Source organism: Meriones unguiculatus, chromosome X, assembly GCF_030254825.1.
Source record: "Meriones unguiculatus strain TT.TT164.6M chromosome X, Bangor_MerUng_6.1, whole genome shotgun sequence".
Lineage (NCBI taxonomy): Eukaryota > Metazoa > Chordata > Mammalia > Rodentia > Muridae > Meriones > Meriones unguiculatus.
This window is the reverse complement of record NC_083369.1, coordinates 31,018,412-31,036,632: the sequence shown is the minus strand read 5'-3', so window position 1 is coordinate 31,036,632 and position 18,221 is coordinate 31,018,412. Positions and strand designations below refer to the sequence as shown.

At 35.5% G+C, this 18,221-nt stretch overlaps 1 protein-coding gene, 1 non-coding gene and 1 pseudogene across 2 annotated transcripts in view; 1 reads left to right on the top strand and 2 right to left on the bottom strand.

Moving 5' to 3' along the window:
• Nucleotides 1–18,221, top strand: part of LOC110542726 (cilia and flagella-associated protein 47-like) — a 554,711-nt gene that overhangs the window by 292,820 nt on the left and 243,670 nt on the right. Inside the window, exons 42-43 of the mRNA XM_060375216.1 lie at nt 14,064–14,131; nt 15,558–15,703. Coding sequence (XP_060231199.1) covers nt 14,064–14,131; nt 15,558–15,703 — 214 coding nt within the window. The remainder of the gene's footprint in view (nt 1–14,063; nt 14,132–15,557; nt 15,704–18,221) is intronic.
• On the bottom strand, nt 4,223–4,322 carry LOC132650193 (U6 spliceosomal RNA; annotated as a pseudogene).
• Nucleotides 7,330–7,433, bottom strand: LOC132650185 (U6 spliceosomal RNA). The gene has a single exon (XR_009588577.1). It is a non-coding gene; the product is annotated as a U6 spliceosomal RNA (small nuclear RNA).

Below are 18,221 nucleotides of genomic sequence, written 5' to 3'. Positions count from 1 at the left end.
TGATGTTGGTTATGGTGTTGCTGTAAATTGCCTTTATTATTGTTAGGTATGCCCCATGTATTTCCAAACTTTTCAAGACTTTTATCATGAAGGGAGAGTTGGATGTTGTCAACGACTCTTTCCATTTTTCTGAGAGAATAGTGCATTCTCTTTTTCAACTGATATTGGCAACTGATATTGGTTGATCTTCATATCCAGAACCATCCCTGCATCTCTGAGGGAAAGCCTACTTAGTCATTGTGGATGATGTTTTTGATGTGTTTTTGGTTCCATTTGTAAGTATTTCATTGAGCATGTTTGCATGTATGTTCATAAGGGAAATTGTTCTGTTATTTTCTTTCTTTGTTGATTTTTTTTTTGGTTTGGGTATCAGTGTGACTGTGGCTTCATAAAATGAATTAGACAGTGGTCCTTCTGTTTCAATTTTGGGGAATAATTTGTGGAGTGTTGCCATTAGCTATTCTTTGAAAGTCTGGTAAAATTGTGTTCAAAAATCTTCTGTCCCTGGGCTTTTTTTTCTCTGTTGGGAAACTTTTAAAAGATTTATTCTATTTTCTTAGCAGTTATGAGTATTTTAATTGTTTATCTCATCTTGATTTAACTTTGCTGCATGGAGTTTATCAAGAAAATTGGCCACTTCTTTTAGATTTTCCAATCTGATATTAGAATAGCCATACTAGATTGCTTTTAAGGCTCATTTTTTTGGTAATTATTTTCCTAAGCCTTTACTGTGAGGTAATATCTATCTTTGATTTTGAGAAGAATTTCTTATGTGCAGGAGAAGGATGAGTCCTGTTTTGGTGTCCATTTTGTTAGTCTTCATATGTTGGTTGAGGAGTTGAGTCCATTAATATTGAGAGATATGAATGACCAGTGATTGCTAACTTCTCTTATTTTGTTGTTGCTGATGGTGGTCATGATTGTGTGTCTGTTTCTCTCTCTCTCTCTCTCTCTCTCTCTCTCTCTCTCTCTCTCTCTCTCTCTCTCTGTGTGTGTGTGTGTGTGTGTTTGTGTGCATGTGTGTGTGACTTTGCTGGTCTGAGATTATTATGTCCATGTGTTTTCATAAGCATAGTTAACCTCTTTAGATTGGAACTTTCCTTCATGTATTTTTGTAGGGCTGGATTTGTAGCTAGATAGATAAACAATTTTTAGGGTTCTTGTTTTGTTTTGTTTTGTTTTTTCTTGGAATATCTTGTTTTCTCCATGTATGGTGATTGAGAGGTTTTCTGAATATAGTAGTTTAGGTTGACATTCATTGTCTCTTAGGTGCTGCAAGACATCTGCCTGGACCTTTCCAGGTTTTAGAGTCACTGTTGAGAAGTTGGGTATAATTCTGATATTTTTTGGTCTTTGTATGTTACTTGGCCTTTTTTCCTTTGCAGCTTTTAATATTTCTTCTTTGTTCTGTATGCTTAATGCTTTGATTATCATGTGGTGAGGGAACTTTATTTTCTGTTCTTTTCTTAATTGGTGTTCTTTATTCTTTCAGTATAGTTCTAGGCGTGTTCTTCTTTAGGCTAGGAAAATTTTCTTTAATTTTGTTGAGACTATGTTTTGGGGCCATTGAGCTGTGATTTTACAATTCCTATTACTCTTAGATCTGGTATTTTCATGTATCTTAGATTTTCTGTTTTTTTTTTTTAATTTTTTTGTTATGAATACATTTTTAAATTCTTTATTAATTACACTTTATTCACTTCGTATCCCTCCTGTGGTTCCCTCTCTTCTCCCATCCCAATACCTCCCTTCCTCCACCCTCTGCATGCATGCCCCTCCCTAAGTCCACTGATAGGGGTGGTCTTCTTTTCCTTCCTGTTTATCCTAGTCTATTAGGTCTCATCAGGAGTGGCTGCATTGTCTTCTTCTGTGGCCTGGTAATGCTGCTTCCCCCTCAGGGGGAGGTAATTAAAGAGCAGGCCAGTCAGTTCGTGTCAGAGACAGTTCTTGTCCCTATTACAATGGAACCCACTTGGATACTGAACTGCCATGGGCTATATCTGTGCAGAGGTCTTAGGTTATCTCCATGCATGGTCCTTGGTTAGAGTATCAGTCTCAGGAAAGTCCCCTGTGCTCAGATTTTTTTGGTTCTGTTGCTCTCCTTGTGGAGTTCCTGTCCTCTCCAGATCTTACTGTTTCTCACTTCTTTCATAAGATTCCCTGCACTCTGCCTAAAGGTAGCCCATAAGTTTCAGGATTTGCTTTGATAGTCTGCAGGGCAGAGCCTTTCAGAGGTCCTCTGTGTCAGGCTCCTGACTTGTTCCCTCTTTTCTCCTTCTTCTGATGTCCATCCTCTTTGCCTTTCTGGATAGGAATTGAGCATTTTAGCAAGAGTCCTCCCTCTTGATTAGTTTCTTTAGGTGTACAGATTTTAGTAGGTTTATCCTATATTGTATGTTTATATGAGTGAGTATATACCTTGTGTGTCTTTCTGCTTCTGGGATGCCATATTGCTTTGCCTTTTGTTGGTTGTGCTTTTTCGTTGCCCTCTGCCCATCTCTCTGTCTCAGGTGTCTCTGTATAATTTGGTGGCCAGAACATGGTGATGAAGAGAGATGGAGGAATGGGTATACTGTGGGGAGAGGTTAAGAGAGGGGGTCCTTGGTCAAGTGCCCTATCTGCATTTTGGATAACTGGTATGGCCTCTGGTCTAGCAGGGAATCTCTGAATTGGCAACTGGGCCAAGATAATCAAGAGGTGAGAGGGTATTGTAAGTAGGGATGGAGTTCACTGAAAAATTGAAAGAGTTCATCTGACAAGCAGCCTATATGGAGTTCTGAACTCTGGTTCAGAAAGGAGTTTCCACCTGGGATAACTTACCTGTTCTGGTTGGCATGCCCTGCACTTGAGCATATGATGTTTGCCTGAATTGCTGACTAGGACAAGGCTACATGCATGTGGCATAGGAAGGAAAGTAATGGTGGAAAGGATTATGAGAACTGAACCAAGAGCTTGTGAGAGTTTAATGTGCAAGCACCCTAACTTCTTGCTGACATGGCATGCCTTGGAGCAGGACATCTTGTGTTATTTTTGTAAAGATGGCACACACATATTCTTTATATCATTTGAGCAGATGATCCTAGACTTTTATCTTTTTTCACTTTCTTGATTGAATAAGAGAAGAGACTCTTTGTCATCATAAATTTTGCTTAAATGACTATAAAAATTAACAATGGATATTTATACTGTGGTATTTTCAGCTCAGAATTTCATTTAATATAGCAGTATCTGAGCATAAATAACTCCAAATCACAAAAGATTAGTAAATGGGAAAATTGAGTTGCTTACATTTTTTGAAATACAATATAGGAATTTTATATCAGAAAATTGGCATGTTTTCTATTACTGTTCACTGTTCTTTAAGGGCTAGGCCATTTCTCAAGACCTTGTGTATCTTCTAATGGGATTAATGTGATTAACGATTGTGAAATTCTCATAGCCATTGACTCCTAAGTTACCAGTACAGATAGAATCCTTTCTGATGTATCCTTCCCTAAGTAAGGCAAAAAATGAAGTGAGCTAATATAGAATAATTTATCCATTTAATTTTTTAGAAGGAATAAGTTGAAGGTATCTACCTAAAGTAATGATCCTTTAACCAAGAAGCACAACCAAAAGAAATGTCACTAAATGTTATTGATTAATGTTTCATATAATTGTTTTCAGTGTGTTTAATAAATTTCCTTAGTTCTTTTTCTAAGTCTTCTCTCACTAAAAAAATAAAACAATATTTTGAAACAAATTGCTAGATACAAATAAAAGTTAAGAAAATACATTTAAAATGATTAAATCACAGTATGATATAGTAGGCTTACTTTTTTAAATAATGCATTCTACCACAGAAGTATGTTATTTCATTAATATCCTAGTGTAGATTATAAAATTAATTATAAGGCTATCAAGATCAATGCACATTTTTAAATTTTTAGATGAATATTTAATTTCCTCATTTTTAGTCACAATACAGAATTGTACTGCTCCAATATGAAAGTTATTTGAAAATATGAAACTTATGTAACCAGTATCTTGTGTGGAAAAATCTCTTATTTTTAAGTGGTATCTTTTTATTTTATTATTTTTTTCTTATTTACAGCCTGATCTCAACTCCCTCACCCCTCTCTTTTTGGTCCTACCCTCATGTTCCTGTCCCCAGTCCTCCCCTCTCATTATTCTCAAGAGGGAGAGGCCCCCAAGGGGTATCAACCTATCTAGGAGCCTCGAAAAGAATATGGATTACTTCATGGCTTTGCCTCTCATCTTGCACAGGAGCCATGCTAATCTCTGTATCATTCAAATTTTAGTATATGTACTGCTGCAGCTTCTATTTTAAGTGATGTTTTTATTTTTAATATTTTTACAATTTATTCAATTTATATGCTGACTGTACCCCTCCCTCATCTCCTCCTTTCCCAACCTTCCCTCCCTCTTTCCCCCTAAACCCTTTCCCTAGTCCACTGAAAGGAGGAGTTCTCCACCATTGCTATCTGACCCTAGCTTATCAAGTCTTATCAGCACTGCCTGGATCCTCTTCATCTGTGGGCTGGAAAGGCTGGATTGCCAGGGAGAAATGATCCAAGAGTAGGCAACAGAGTTAATGATAGAGGCACTCCCTTGCCCCCTTACTCGGACACCCACATGAAGACTGAGCTGCTTATAAACTATGTCTGAGCAGAGGGTTTAGGTCCTGTCCATGCATGGTCCTTGGTTGGTATATCAGAAATTTTAGTGCATTCTGGGATCAGAATTTTTAGCTTTGTTGTTCTTCTTGTGGAGTGCCTGTTACCTCTGGGTCCTTCTATCCACCCCAACTCCTTCCATAAGATTCCCTTTGTCTGTCCAAAGTTTGGCTGTGAGTCTCAGCATCTGCTTTGCTACCCTATTGAATGGAGGCTTTCAGATGCCCTCTGTGGTAAGCTCCTATCCTGTTTCTTGTCTTGACCTGTTTCTGATGTCTATTCAATTTGCCCTTCTGAATGAGGATTGAGAATCTTACCTAGGGTCCTCATTGTTGTTTAGCTTCCTTATGACTATAAATTTTAGTATTTTTATCCTATATTATATGGTTAATATCCACTTATAAGTGAGTATATACCATGTGTGTTTCTGTTTCTGGGTTACCTCACTCAGGATGATCTTTTCTAGTTCACACCATTTGCCTTCAAATGTCATGATTTCCTTGCTGAGTAGTATTGCATTTTGTAAATGTACTATACTTTCTGTATCCATTTTTCAGTTGAGGGACATCTAGGTTGTTTCCAGATTCTGCTAATAAAGCTGCTACGATCACAGTTGAGCAAATATCTTTTTTTTTTTTTTTTTTTTTTTTGCATAGTTGAGACTAGGAGTGGAATGGCTGGATCTTGAGGTAACACTATTCCTAATTTTCTGTGAAAGCACCAGATTCATTTCCAAATTGGTTGTACAACATTCCCACTAGCAATGGAGGATTGTTCCCCTTTCTCCACAGCCTCTCCAGCATGTGTTGTCACTTGAGTTTTTGGTCTTGGTCATTCTGATGGGTTTAAGGTGAAATCTCAAAGTTGTTTTGATTGTATTTCCCTGATGACTAAGAACACTGAGCATTTTTTAAGTGTTTTTCTGCCATTCAGTTTTACTCTGTTGGGAATTCTCTGTTTAGCTCTGTACCCCATTTTCTAATTGGATTACTTGGTTTCTTGTTGTTTAAATTCTTGAATTCTTTATATATTCTGGATATTAGCTCTGTGTCAGATAGAGGGATGTTGAATATCCTTTCCCAGTCTGTAGGCTGTCGTTTTGTTCTGATGAGAATGTCCTTTACTTTATAAAGGTTTTTCAGTTTCATGTGGTCCCATTTATTGATCGTAGAGCCTGTGCTGTTGGTATTCAGTTCAGGAAGTTGTCCCCTCTGCCAGTGAGGTCAAGACTCTTGCCCAAGTTTTCTTCTAATCGGTATTGTGTCTGCTTTTATGTTGAGGTCTTTGATGTACTTGTAATTTACAAATGATACCAGCATCATTTGTTGATGTTGCTTTCTTTTTTCCATTGTATGGTTTTGGTTTCTTTGTAAAAAAAAAAAAATCAAGTATATGTAGGTGTGTGGTTTTATTTCTGGGTCTTTGATTTGATTTCATTAGTCCACTAGTCTGTTTCTATGCCAGTACCATGCAGTTTGTATCACTGTTGTTCTATAGTACAACGTGAGATCACCGATAGAGGTATTGGCAGAAGTTTTTTTATAATGCAGTGTTAGGAATTTTGTGTTTTCTGTTTTTCCATATAAAATTGAGAATTGTTCTTTCAATGTCAGTAAATAATTGTGTTTATAATTTGATGGGAATTGCATTGACTCTATAGACTGCTTTTGGAAAAATGTCCATTTTTACTATATTAATCCTACTGATCCATGAGCATAGGAGACCTTTCCAGTTCTGATGTGTTTATTTTTTTTCTACCTCACTTTTTATTGCGATTAATTTTCGTTGTGATGAAAACAATTTGTTTCCTCTTTACGTCTGGGAGCTATTCCCAGTACTGTTTCTGCTTGAATGGTTCCCTATTGGCATGTCAGTCAAGTCCTCTGGAACGCAGCAAGAAGAACTCCTATCTAAGATCCCTGAGCTCCAAAATCCTCCTATTCTAAAATATAGGGTTTCTTTTCTCTTTTTTCCTTTTTTTCTTTTTGCTCTTTCTTTCCCTCCTTCCTTCTTTCTTAATTTTTTTTATTATTGATTACAATTTATTCACTTTGTGTCCCAGCCATTGCCCCGTCCTTCGGTCTCCTCGAGGTTCCACCACCCCTCCCTCTTCTCCCCCTATGCTCCTCCCATAGTCCCCTGATAGGAGGGGTCCTCTTCCCTTTCTATCTATCCCTAACCTATCAGGTCTCATCAACACTGTCTGCATTTCCTTCCTCTGTGGACTGGCAAGGCTGCACCCCCAAGGGGGAGGTGATCAAAGAACAGATCATGTCAGAGACAGTTCTGCTCCCCTACTAAGGAACCCACTTGGAGATTGAGCACCCTATGTTCTACATCTTATCAGGGATTATAGTCCTCTTCATGCTTGGTTTTGGTTGAGGTATCAGACTCTTCAGGGACCCCTGGGCCCAGATTTTTTGGGTATTTTAGTCTCCTTGTAGAGCTTCTGTCCTTTCCAGGGCTTTCTATCTCCCCCTTCTATCATAAGATTCCTTGTACTCTGCCCAAAGTTTGGCTGTGAGTCTCAGCATCTACTTCATTACTTGGTTGGGTGGAGCCTATCAGAAGCTCTCTGTGGTAGGCTCCTGTCCTCTTTCAGGTCTTCTTCCACTTCTGATGTCTATCCCTTATCAATACACCCAAGAACCTCAAAAATATGGAATACTTCATGGTTTTCCCTGTCATCCTTGCATAAGGGCCATGATAATGTCTGTATCATTCTGATTTAAATATATGTGCTGCTGAAGCTAACACTTTAAGTGATACATTTATTTTTTTAAAGTTTTTTTTTTTTTACATCTTATTCAGTTTATATGCTGACTTTAGTTCTCTCCCTCATCTCCTCCTGGTCCAACCCTCCCTCCCTCTTCCCTCCTTAACCCTTTTCCTAGTCCACTGACAGTGGGAGTTCTCCTATGCTTCTGTCTGTCTTTTGCTTATTAGGTCTTGTCAGGACTGGCTGCATTGTATTCCTCTGTGGCCTGACAAGGCTGTACCCCCCCAGGGTGAGGTGATCAAAGAGCAGGCGGCTGAGTTCATGGTAGAGACCCCAAATTTTCTTCTAATAGGTTTAGTGTGTCTGGTTTTATTTTTAAATCTTTGATCCACTTGGACTTTAGTTTTGTGCAGGGTGATAAATTTGGGTTTATTTGCATTCTTCTACATGGAGGCATCCAGTTAGACCAGCATCATTTGTTGAAGATGCTATCTGTTTTCCATTGTATGGTTTAAGCTTCTTTGTCAAAAATCAAGTATCCATAGGTGTGTGGATTTATTTATGGGTTTTCAGTTTAATTCTAGTAATCTACCAGTTTGTTCCTATGGCAGTTTCATGCAGTTTTTATTACTGTTCCTCTATATTAAATATTGAGATCAAGGATGGAGATATATGCACTTTTAAGCAAAATATTAGCCATATAATATAGGATAACCACACTACAATCCACAAAACTAAAGGAGCTAAATTACAGGGAAGACCCTAAAGATCATTTGTACTTTCAGAATTGGTCTATGTTTTGTTTGGGTTTTTGTTTCTTAAAACGAATCTTGCTTTCACCTTTGCCTAGCCTGCTATTCCCTAGATATACCAGGGTGTCCTCAAACATACAACATCTTTCAATGATGACTTTGAAAATAAAGTTTTTGTTATGCGTGATGTTTAAAATAAAACAGTTTTTAAAGCAGCACTGAACACACAATAGATCATAAAACCATTTTACTTATGAGACTGTGATCCACAGTTATAACAAAAGCTATTAAAATGTTATTTTAAATTTTTAAAATAATGTTTAGTGGGGGTGGGTAGCATGGGTGTGCACATTTGTTTTCAATTTCTCATTTCAGAAAGGGACTTTGGATTATCCTGGAGCTGGAATTCTAAGCAATTTAGAGCTGCCTTACATGGATGCTGGAAAACACAACTGTTATCTTATGGAGTAGCAATAAGTGCTCCTAAATCAGGGCAATCTTCCTAGCTGTAAGATGTTTAATCTAATTAAATACAAAGGAACAACCAGATAGGGATTACTAGAGGAAACTGACACTTAAGATAAAATTTGAAATGTTTCAGTGGAATGACTGTGCTCAGAAATGAGCACATTGTCAGTTGCTTCTGGGACAAATATTATTTACTAGTTTCTTTTAGGGATACTGAGTTATTTACATGTTCAACAGATTCTTCCTAATGTGGCACTGCAAGCAGTGCTGTGAGGAATTGGGATATGAAGGGATAAGTCAGTTATATGTGAGACTAAAACAAAGATCTGGATCAGCAAAACACTTTGACAGAGTAAAATGTTTCCACTCTTTTTAAAAATTAATTTAATTAATTAATTTATTTATTACAATTTATTCACTTTGTATTTCTGCTGTATCCCCCTCCCTCATCTTCTCCCAGTCACGCCCACCCCCTTCCGCTTCTCTCCCTATGCACTTTCCTTAGTACCTGGATAGGTGGAGGACCTCTATCTGAACCTATCTTGTCAAGTTTCATCAAAGATGGCTGCATCATCTTTCTCTGTGGTCTGGTAAAGCTGTACCCAGCAAGGGGGATTTAATAAAAAAGCAGGCCACTGAGTTCATGTCTGAGACAGCCCCTGTACCTTTAACTAGGGAACTCACTTAGAAACTGAGTAGCCAATAAGCTTACTCTGAACAGGGGACCTAGGTCCTCTCCATGTATCATCCTTAACTGGAGTATAAGTCTCTGCAGACACCCCTCGGCCCAGGTATTTTGGCACTGTTGTTTTCCCTGTGAAGTTTCTGTCCCTTCCAGATCTTTCTATCTCCCTATTCTTCCATAAGGATTCCTGCACTTTATCCAAAGTTTGGCTATGAGTATCAGTATCTCCATTGATACCCTGGTGGGTACAGTCTTTCAGAGATCCTTTACGGCAGTCTACTGTCCTGTTCTTCATCTTCTCTTACCTCCAATGTCTATCCTGTTTCTCCTTCTAAATGAAGAATAAGCATCTTTCCGAGGGCCCTCCTTGTAGTTCAGCTTCTTTAGGGCTATAGATTTTAGTATGTTTGTCCTATATTATATGGCTAATATCCATTTATAAGTGAGTATATACCATATGTGTCTTTCTGCCTCTGGGTTACCTCACTAAAAATGATCTTTTCTAGATCCCACCAGTTGGCTGTAAATGTCATGATTTCTTTGTTTTTAATTGCTGAGTGTTATTCCATTGTGTAAATGTACCACACATTCTGTATCCATTCCTCTGTTGAGGGACATCTAAGTTGTTTCCAGTTTCTGGCTATTATGAATAGAGCTTCTGTGAACATGGTTAAATATGATAGAGTCCTTCCTCACTTGGGGAGCGTATTTTGGGTATAAGCCTAGGAGTGGTATAGCAGGGTCTTTTTAAAATTACATTTTTATTTTATATATTAATTACAGTTTATTCATGTTATATCCCAGCTGTAGCTCCTTCCCTCATTCCCTCCATACCACCCTTCCTCCTTAAAGGTAGCATTATTCCTAATTTTTTGAGGAAGCATCAGAATGATTTCCAAAGTGGTTATAGAAGTTTACATTCCCACCAATAATGGAGGAGTGTCCCCCTTTCTCCACATCGTCTCCAGCATGTGTTGTCACTTGAGTTATTCATCTTAGTCATTCTGATGGGTGTAAGGTGAAATATCAGGGTCGTTTTGATTTGTATCTCCCTGATGACCAAGGATGATGTGCATTTCTTTAAGTGTTTCTCTGCCATTCTATATTCCTCTATAGATACATCTCTGTTTAGCTCTGTACCCCATTTTTTAATTGGATTACTTGATTTGTTGCTTTTTATCTTCTTTAGTTCTTTATATATTCTGGATATTAGCCCTCTGTCAAATATACAGTTGGCGAGGATCTTTTTCTTGTCTTCTGGCTGTCAATTTGTTATGATGACAGTGTCCTTTGCTTTACACAACCTTTTTAGTCTCATGAGGTCCCATTTATTGATTGTTTATCTTAGAGCCTGTGCTGTTGGTGTTCTGTTCAGGAAATTGTCTCCTGTGCTGATGAGTTCAAGACTCTTCCCAAATTTTTCTTCTAACAGGTTTAATGTGTTGAATTTTGACAAATGCTTTTTCAGCATCGAAGGATACAATCATGTGGTTATTTTTTCCTTCAGTTTGTTTATGTGTTGGATTACATTGATGGATTTCCATATATTGAACCACCCCTGATGCCTGGAATGAAGCCTACTTGGTCATGGTGGATGATATCTTTAATGTGTTCTTAGATTCATTTTCTGAATACTTTATTGAGTATTTTTGAATCAATATTCATAAGTGAGATAAATGTACTCATTCTTATACTTGTGATTTATTTATATAAGTAATATTATGTTGTTTATTGGAGAACATGTAATATACACTATATTCTAGATTTTTGCTTATCACATAAAAATTGGAGTCTGAAATAATGTTTGAAATAACAGGTAATATCTCTCTAAGAAGAGTCTAAAGGAAGGTGTAATTTTTCATATACATATCAAGATAAAGAGAAGAAGAAATTGCAGAAGCAATTTTTATAGCCAGAAAAGGAGTAATGAAACACAATTTTGCCAATTGTATGTAAGAACAGCAGGAATACACATATGTAAATATATAAATATATATGTATGTGTGTATGTATTAAGACTGAAAAAGATCTTAGGTATTTACTATTCAGCTTTATCATTATTCCTCATAGAGTATATTCCACTGGAGACTGCAAGCTTTATAAATTTAGAATTTGTAACTATATCACAAAATAGCTGGGATCATAGGGAAATAAGAGGGAGGGAGTTTGTGATTAGGAGGAGATGACAGAGGTGGCTACAGCCAGAATACAAATTGAATAAATTTTCATAAATGATAATAATAAAAAAAGATAAAAATAGCTGGGATCAGAGTAGACACATATGAAAACCCTAGGGATCTTAGGGATATCTTTGAACCGTAGTTCTTACTAACAACCAAACAAAAGTTTATATTTATAAGAAGTAAGTTATAAATATTTCTGCTAACCAGAGTAATTAGGAACATTTGTTGCATTTGGGCACCTATACCAAAAGTAACAGAGTGGGTGGTTTGGACAAATAATATTTATATATAACTATTCTAGAAACTACAGAATCTATGATCAAACACTAGAAAATGTGATTTTTAGTAACCATCTACTTCATATTTTATAGATGATTGCCTGGCTGCTTTGTCCTCATAGAATCATCATATGGTCACTATTACCAACCCCCTCCCCCATTTTTAAAAGAAACAAAGACATATGGAGAATTAAATGAACCTAAACCTTGATTTTTTTCACTCACCTTCTCATGATGGAAAAACAAAACAAAACAAAACAACAACAACTAGATTTGAACCATATTGTTGCCTACTTGGCTTGAATAGAATCTTGGATATCTGCCATAGAGTAACATCATGAAGACTGATAAAGATCTTGGTAACCTTGGTTCCAAACACTTTTAAGTATAATATAACATTTAGAGTTATCTTTTCAAGCTCAGAAGATAATCAACTCAGTGGCATTTTGACCATTCTAGATAAAGAAGAGCTGTATGCCACATCTCTCCATATTTCAGAATTATTTCCTTTCCCTCACTTTTATTCCCTAATGAATTAACAAGAAATATTCTTTCATCCAGAATCTGTAAACAATTTAACTTCTCTTGACACTTTGTTCCATAAGGCTAGAAAGGTTGCAATATGTACTCATGAAACAGCTTTACCAGGCATCTGAGAATATCTAGGAAAACTCAAACAGGATAGAGTATCAGTCGTTACAAAAAGATAGGTGAGATACCATTTCATTTTTCTTTGGGCTATAAAGAATGGAATTTGTCACTGAATTTCTAAATTCATGAACATTAAGTATAATAGAGTTTATAAAAATCAGACAATTTTAACTAAATTATTTTCAGATTTCTCTAATAATCATAATAAAAATAAGAATTTTTTTTAAAAAATAAAATTTAAAAATAAAAATAAGAACCTGTTTCATAAGAATATGATACAGGTTCCTAAATTCACAATGTTTTCTGTCATTTTTATGAGCAATAACAGTTCTTAACTGTTCTTAACAATTTTCAGATTTCTCCAAAGGCTTCTTTATTATCTCTTTCTGACTTAAAAAAAGAAAGAAAAGAAAAGGATATGAAGCCCAGATCCAAAAACTTTTATGTACTATGATAAAAATAGATGAAAGATGAGAGATTGCAGATAGTGAACAAAATGAACTTGCAGATTATCTGTGGGTTTGAATCAGTCATTCTCCTCATGTCTCCATTATCAAAGAGATGACAATGAGCCACATAGGAAGAAATAAGATTCAATCTTTATTATTCTTTCCACTCTTTGTATTGTTTCTATTTTACATCTAAATGTATCAAGCTATTATACCCAAGGCAGCCTAAAATTAAACTATCAAATGCTCAAATTACACAAAATATTATATTTACCTTACTTTTTGACAAAAGGTATTACAATACTCAGATTTATTACCAAAATATGTATTAATAGAATTAAAGCACAGAATAAATCTGAAAGTGGGAAAACATGAACAAGAATATGTTGCTAAGAAAGTATAATTCATAATATTCAAATGGACCAAAAGGGAATGGAGGTATTTTTGATAACTTTACTTAGAAATAGTATTTTTCATGGTCAAATTTTAGGTATATATATCTAATTAGTAAATATTGATTGACAGCTTAGTGATCAAAGTAATCATGAACAATAAAATGGGTAAAAATTATGGGTCTGGCATACCTGAAATGTATGAAAAGAGACAGTTATCACAAATTGTGGTCTGCTCTGTTATTTCCAGAACTGCAGCTAGAAATTTAAAAGTGCCATATATCCTACTTTGATATTAATGGAACAAACATGGAAATTATTTAAAGTTTTTTGTTTTTTGTTTTTTTTTTTTTTTTTTCTGGAAAGCAAGTTCTTTCCAGAATCACTTTGGGAGAGAATTTCTGTTTAGTCTGAAGATTTACTCTATGTTTGACTCACTATTTAAAAGTAAAAGAGGAATATTTCACTAATATTTATAAATTATATGAGATATTTTGGCACATGCCTCTAATCCCAGCACTCAGGAGTCAAAGAGAGGGCACATCTCTATGAGTTCCACATCATCTTCATTTAACTAATGATTTTCAGGATAACAAGGGCTACACAATGAGATCCTAAGAACAAGAAATGGTAAAAATATCAAAATTTCAAATTTTTGTGTTTTTCTAATTTTAGAGTTTTTAAAATACTAATGATATATTATAGATGATTATAATTATTTAATATCTATTATCTTTAATAAAATAGAGACTTTTTAAAGAAAAATTTGTTGTGTACTGTTGGTATTCTTTCTCTTTTTTCTTCTGACAGTCATGAAATGCATAGTGATTATGATGTTGATTGGAGTTCTTTCCATGCGGACAATGGCTTAAGAACCTGTGAGTCTCTCAGTGATATGTTTCTGTTTTTTTCTTTGAACTGCTTTTTATGTGAAGAATAACAAAACTGGAATATTCACCAAGGGTGGTTATGATGATAGAAAAGAAACCCCTAGAGATTTATGGCCAGATGGAGATTTATTTGTTGGTTGTTTTTTCTTGAGTACCCGTTTGAGGACTCTGCCCCCATCTTTTCTTTTACTACTGAGTCTGTCTCCACTAGCATATGGGGGACATGTTTAAATGTCTGGTCTTTAAGTTGTTTTTGAATTTTATTGAACTCTTTAAATCTAACTCTTTAAATCAATGTATTGTTAAGACTAAAGTTATAAAAATACGGTTTTTTACTTAGCATTATTAAATAAATACAGGTCCCAAAAAGATGGGCAAAGTTACACAAAGGTGGCTTCAAAAAATTCCAATTTGACTTTCAAATGATCATCCTTATGCAGACAAAAAGCTTGCTGTTTGAACATTGTATTTATTAAGATTTAGATGGGTAGAATGGTGGACAGGAAACTGATCATAGGGATGTTCTGGTTAACCATAGCCACAAAAAAAGCATGACCATCACAGTGGCACATAAGCAACATAAAATCAGATGTAGCTCTTTGGTCTTGTATTTCTGGAATGACTGGGCTCACTTGCATGACTTTAACTCATGGTCTCTCAAGCATTTATAATCAGATGAAAGGTGGAGCTTGGAATATTTCAAAGCTGTTTCATTCATGTGTCTTTTCTTTAATGATGCCTCCCCTTCATGTCTGATCTGGAGCTGTTGGCTTAGAATCTTAGAAGTCAGATTCCTATACAGCTCAGGCATCTCAAAGAATAATAGCTGGCTTTTAAAAGAGCAAAGAGAAAGCATTAGGCAGATGTTTCCTCATATAGTATCATAAATCATGGTACTCTTCTGCTGCTGTTTAGCACACAGCATTTGTTCAAATAAAGTAACTAAAGTTGGTTTATCATATCACTTCATTCTAGTGGATTTCAAGGAATTGATCAAGGTGATTTAAAACTACTAAAAAAGAAATATGAATACCTTTCTTGTGTCTTTAGTCATTTCGAACTCAGTTTTCATTTTATTTTGTTATGTGAATTGCTTCACAAGTAATCAAATTGGGACATTCAAGAGTGACAATTTTCATATATATGTGAATACATGTATTAAATTTAAATAGTAATGAGTTTCCTTTTATGAGATTCTTTATTAAGGAATCTTTAATTGTAGAGCAGAATTATATATTTTGGTATGTCAAGCTTGAGATCAGGTCACCAATAGTTTCTTATTAAAATGCCTTATAATATCGTATTATATAATGCTTTCAACACTTTATACTTCCTAAAAATATTATTTATTGGAACAATGCTGTGTTTGAATAATATATTATTTATCAACTCTCTCTGTGTCATGTTTTAATAGCAATTAAATCTAACTACATCAAAGAATTCTTCTGTTCAATGCATACAATTTTCATGGAAGCAAAAGGATCCTCAAGCCTGGAGATTTACTATCTTCCCTTTGACATGGGTATTCGCTATTGTGCCATCATCCTGAGCAACAAAGTGGTAAGAACCAAATTGTGCTCTGTAGTCCTTCCATTATGGGTTGCATAGAAGAGTTATCAGTAAAGGCAACTTGGAGTATCTGGGACTCTGGAAACTTCATGTTTCTAGTCCTCAGATTCTAAGGGAAGTTTTTTTCCAAAATACTGAGTCCCACTATTTTGTTGATAAATTTTATGGTGGCTGAATATAGATGTTCCATGGAACTTCCATGACTGTTTTTGTCACAGTCTCTCTGAGTTAGAGATCTCATGCATCATACTTAATCCTTTATTTATGGTTTATAAAATATTGAGGGAATGAACAGACTAAGACTGGCTTCTCCTCAGAGATTTATCAGGGAAGGATCTGCTTCTAACCTCACAAGCTGTTTGTGAAATTAATTTCATTTTACCTGTGGCATTCATTAAGCTTGGTACTTAACAGCAACAAAGCAGAGAACAAATTCAGGAATGGAGAGGAAGAAAATAATGAAAAGGGAGAAAAGAATAAATCGGTGAGAAACTGACTCTGAGATAATGATCTAAGAAGAAAATTTAGAATCCTCAGATTTTATAGTCACACAGCCACTCATACCATGTGTGTTTACTATATTTAGCTAATCAATGAAATTAGGGCATACTGTATGTGAAGAACACTGTATTCTAATAATTATAAGATATACTTTAATTATACATGTACACTTGCCACTGAGCAAAAATATGTTTTGGCTTTATCCTATTATGTGCCTATAATTGTAGCTCAGTAATAGAAGGGTTATACAGCATGTGTAGGCCTTGCACTTCATTCTTAGCCCTGGAAAAAAATCTTTTAGGATTCAACTACATTCCTTTATATATGAAATGAGTGAAAAGAAATATAGTTATTCTTTGTTAACATTAATTAGACCAAATGCTCAAAACACCTTTTAAAATTAAATTATAATTATAGAAAATACATTTCCAAGAGTAGAATTACAAAACTGATTTTCTGTCTTGAAATAGACTACTTGAATATTATCTATTATCTGCTTACATGATTTACTTAAAATATAAACAAGCTTATTTCAGCATCTCCACTTATCAAAACACACTTGTCATTACTTTGTCCTTGCCAGAGAAAACACTGAAATAAAACAACAATCTTAGAAATGTGTTGCTACCTGTTAGAAACACTATAAAATTTAAAGTATTAGGCTGAAGTGTAGTTGCATTAGTTTTTATATTCAAATAAATTGCTAATTATATTGAAAAATACAATTACATTGTTAACTAGATATCATAAATGAATGCAAGAAGAAATGGTTTGCTCCTGTCTTATTTAATATGTGATAATTCCTTTTCTACTAAGCCCTACTGTTAAAAACTGAAGTAGTTAGGCCTCTATTTAGTAGTTTTGAATTTCTACCATTTCTACCAAAAGTGTTTTCAGGAGTGCAGGTGTGTTTCACTTTTGTGTTTTTTAGTTGAATTTTCAAATAAGAAATTTTGAGGATAGGTGTACTTGTAAAAAATATTCCATCTGCATACATTAAAACACTCAGCTTACAGGCAGACTCAAAACAGCCCTAAAGCTCCTGCTATTAGGTTCCAGAAATCCAAAGAAATTATATAAAATGGAATGGGAAAGCTTAAATGGAAATCTTAGCTGAATCAGAACTCAGGTCTTGAGGAATTTCATCTCCTGGGATTGAGAGAACAGGCATCTTATAAACATTACAAACCACAACAATAACCTGACATAGTGATGTGTATGCCTTGTCAGCATTGGAATAAATGGGTTGGGCTGTGTTCTCATTATAGAAGCCACCAAACATTGATTAAACTCATTATTATGAGGAGTGTGGTCACATCAATCAGGGATTTTTTTTTTCTCACATGAGAGCAGTTCTAACTTGGTTTTAAATTAGAGCCACTTATTATGGTATATTAGCCCTCTGCCAAAAATGCTTGATATTTAGCAATAAACCAAAAGCAACTCTTTTCTCTGGTAGATTTATCATCTAGTACTTTATTACCTTCCTGTAGTAACTTTGATTAGAGCAAATATTTCTTTTTTATATTTTTTATAAATTACAGTTTATCAATTTAGTATCCCCTTCCTTCATCCCCTCACAATCTCACTCTCCATCCCTCATCTCCTCCCATGGCCCTCTCCAAGTCCACTGGTAGGGGAGGACATCCTCCCCTTCCATCTGACCATAGTCTATGATGTCTCATCAGGATTGGCTGCACTATCTTCTTCTGTGGCCTGTTAAGGCTGCTCTCCCCTCAGGGGGAGGTGAACAAAGAGCCAGCCACTGAGTTCATGTCAGAGAAAGTTCCTGTTCCCATTATTATATGGAACCCAATACCGATACTGAGCTGCCTTGGTGTACATCTGTACAGGGTTTCTAGGTTATCTCCATGCATGGACCTTGGTTAGAATATCAGTGTCAGAAAAGACCCATGACCCCAGATTTCTTGGTTTTATTACTCTCCTTCTGGAGCTCTTGTCCCCTCCACGTCTTTCATAAGATTCCCTGTACTCTGCCCAAAGTTTT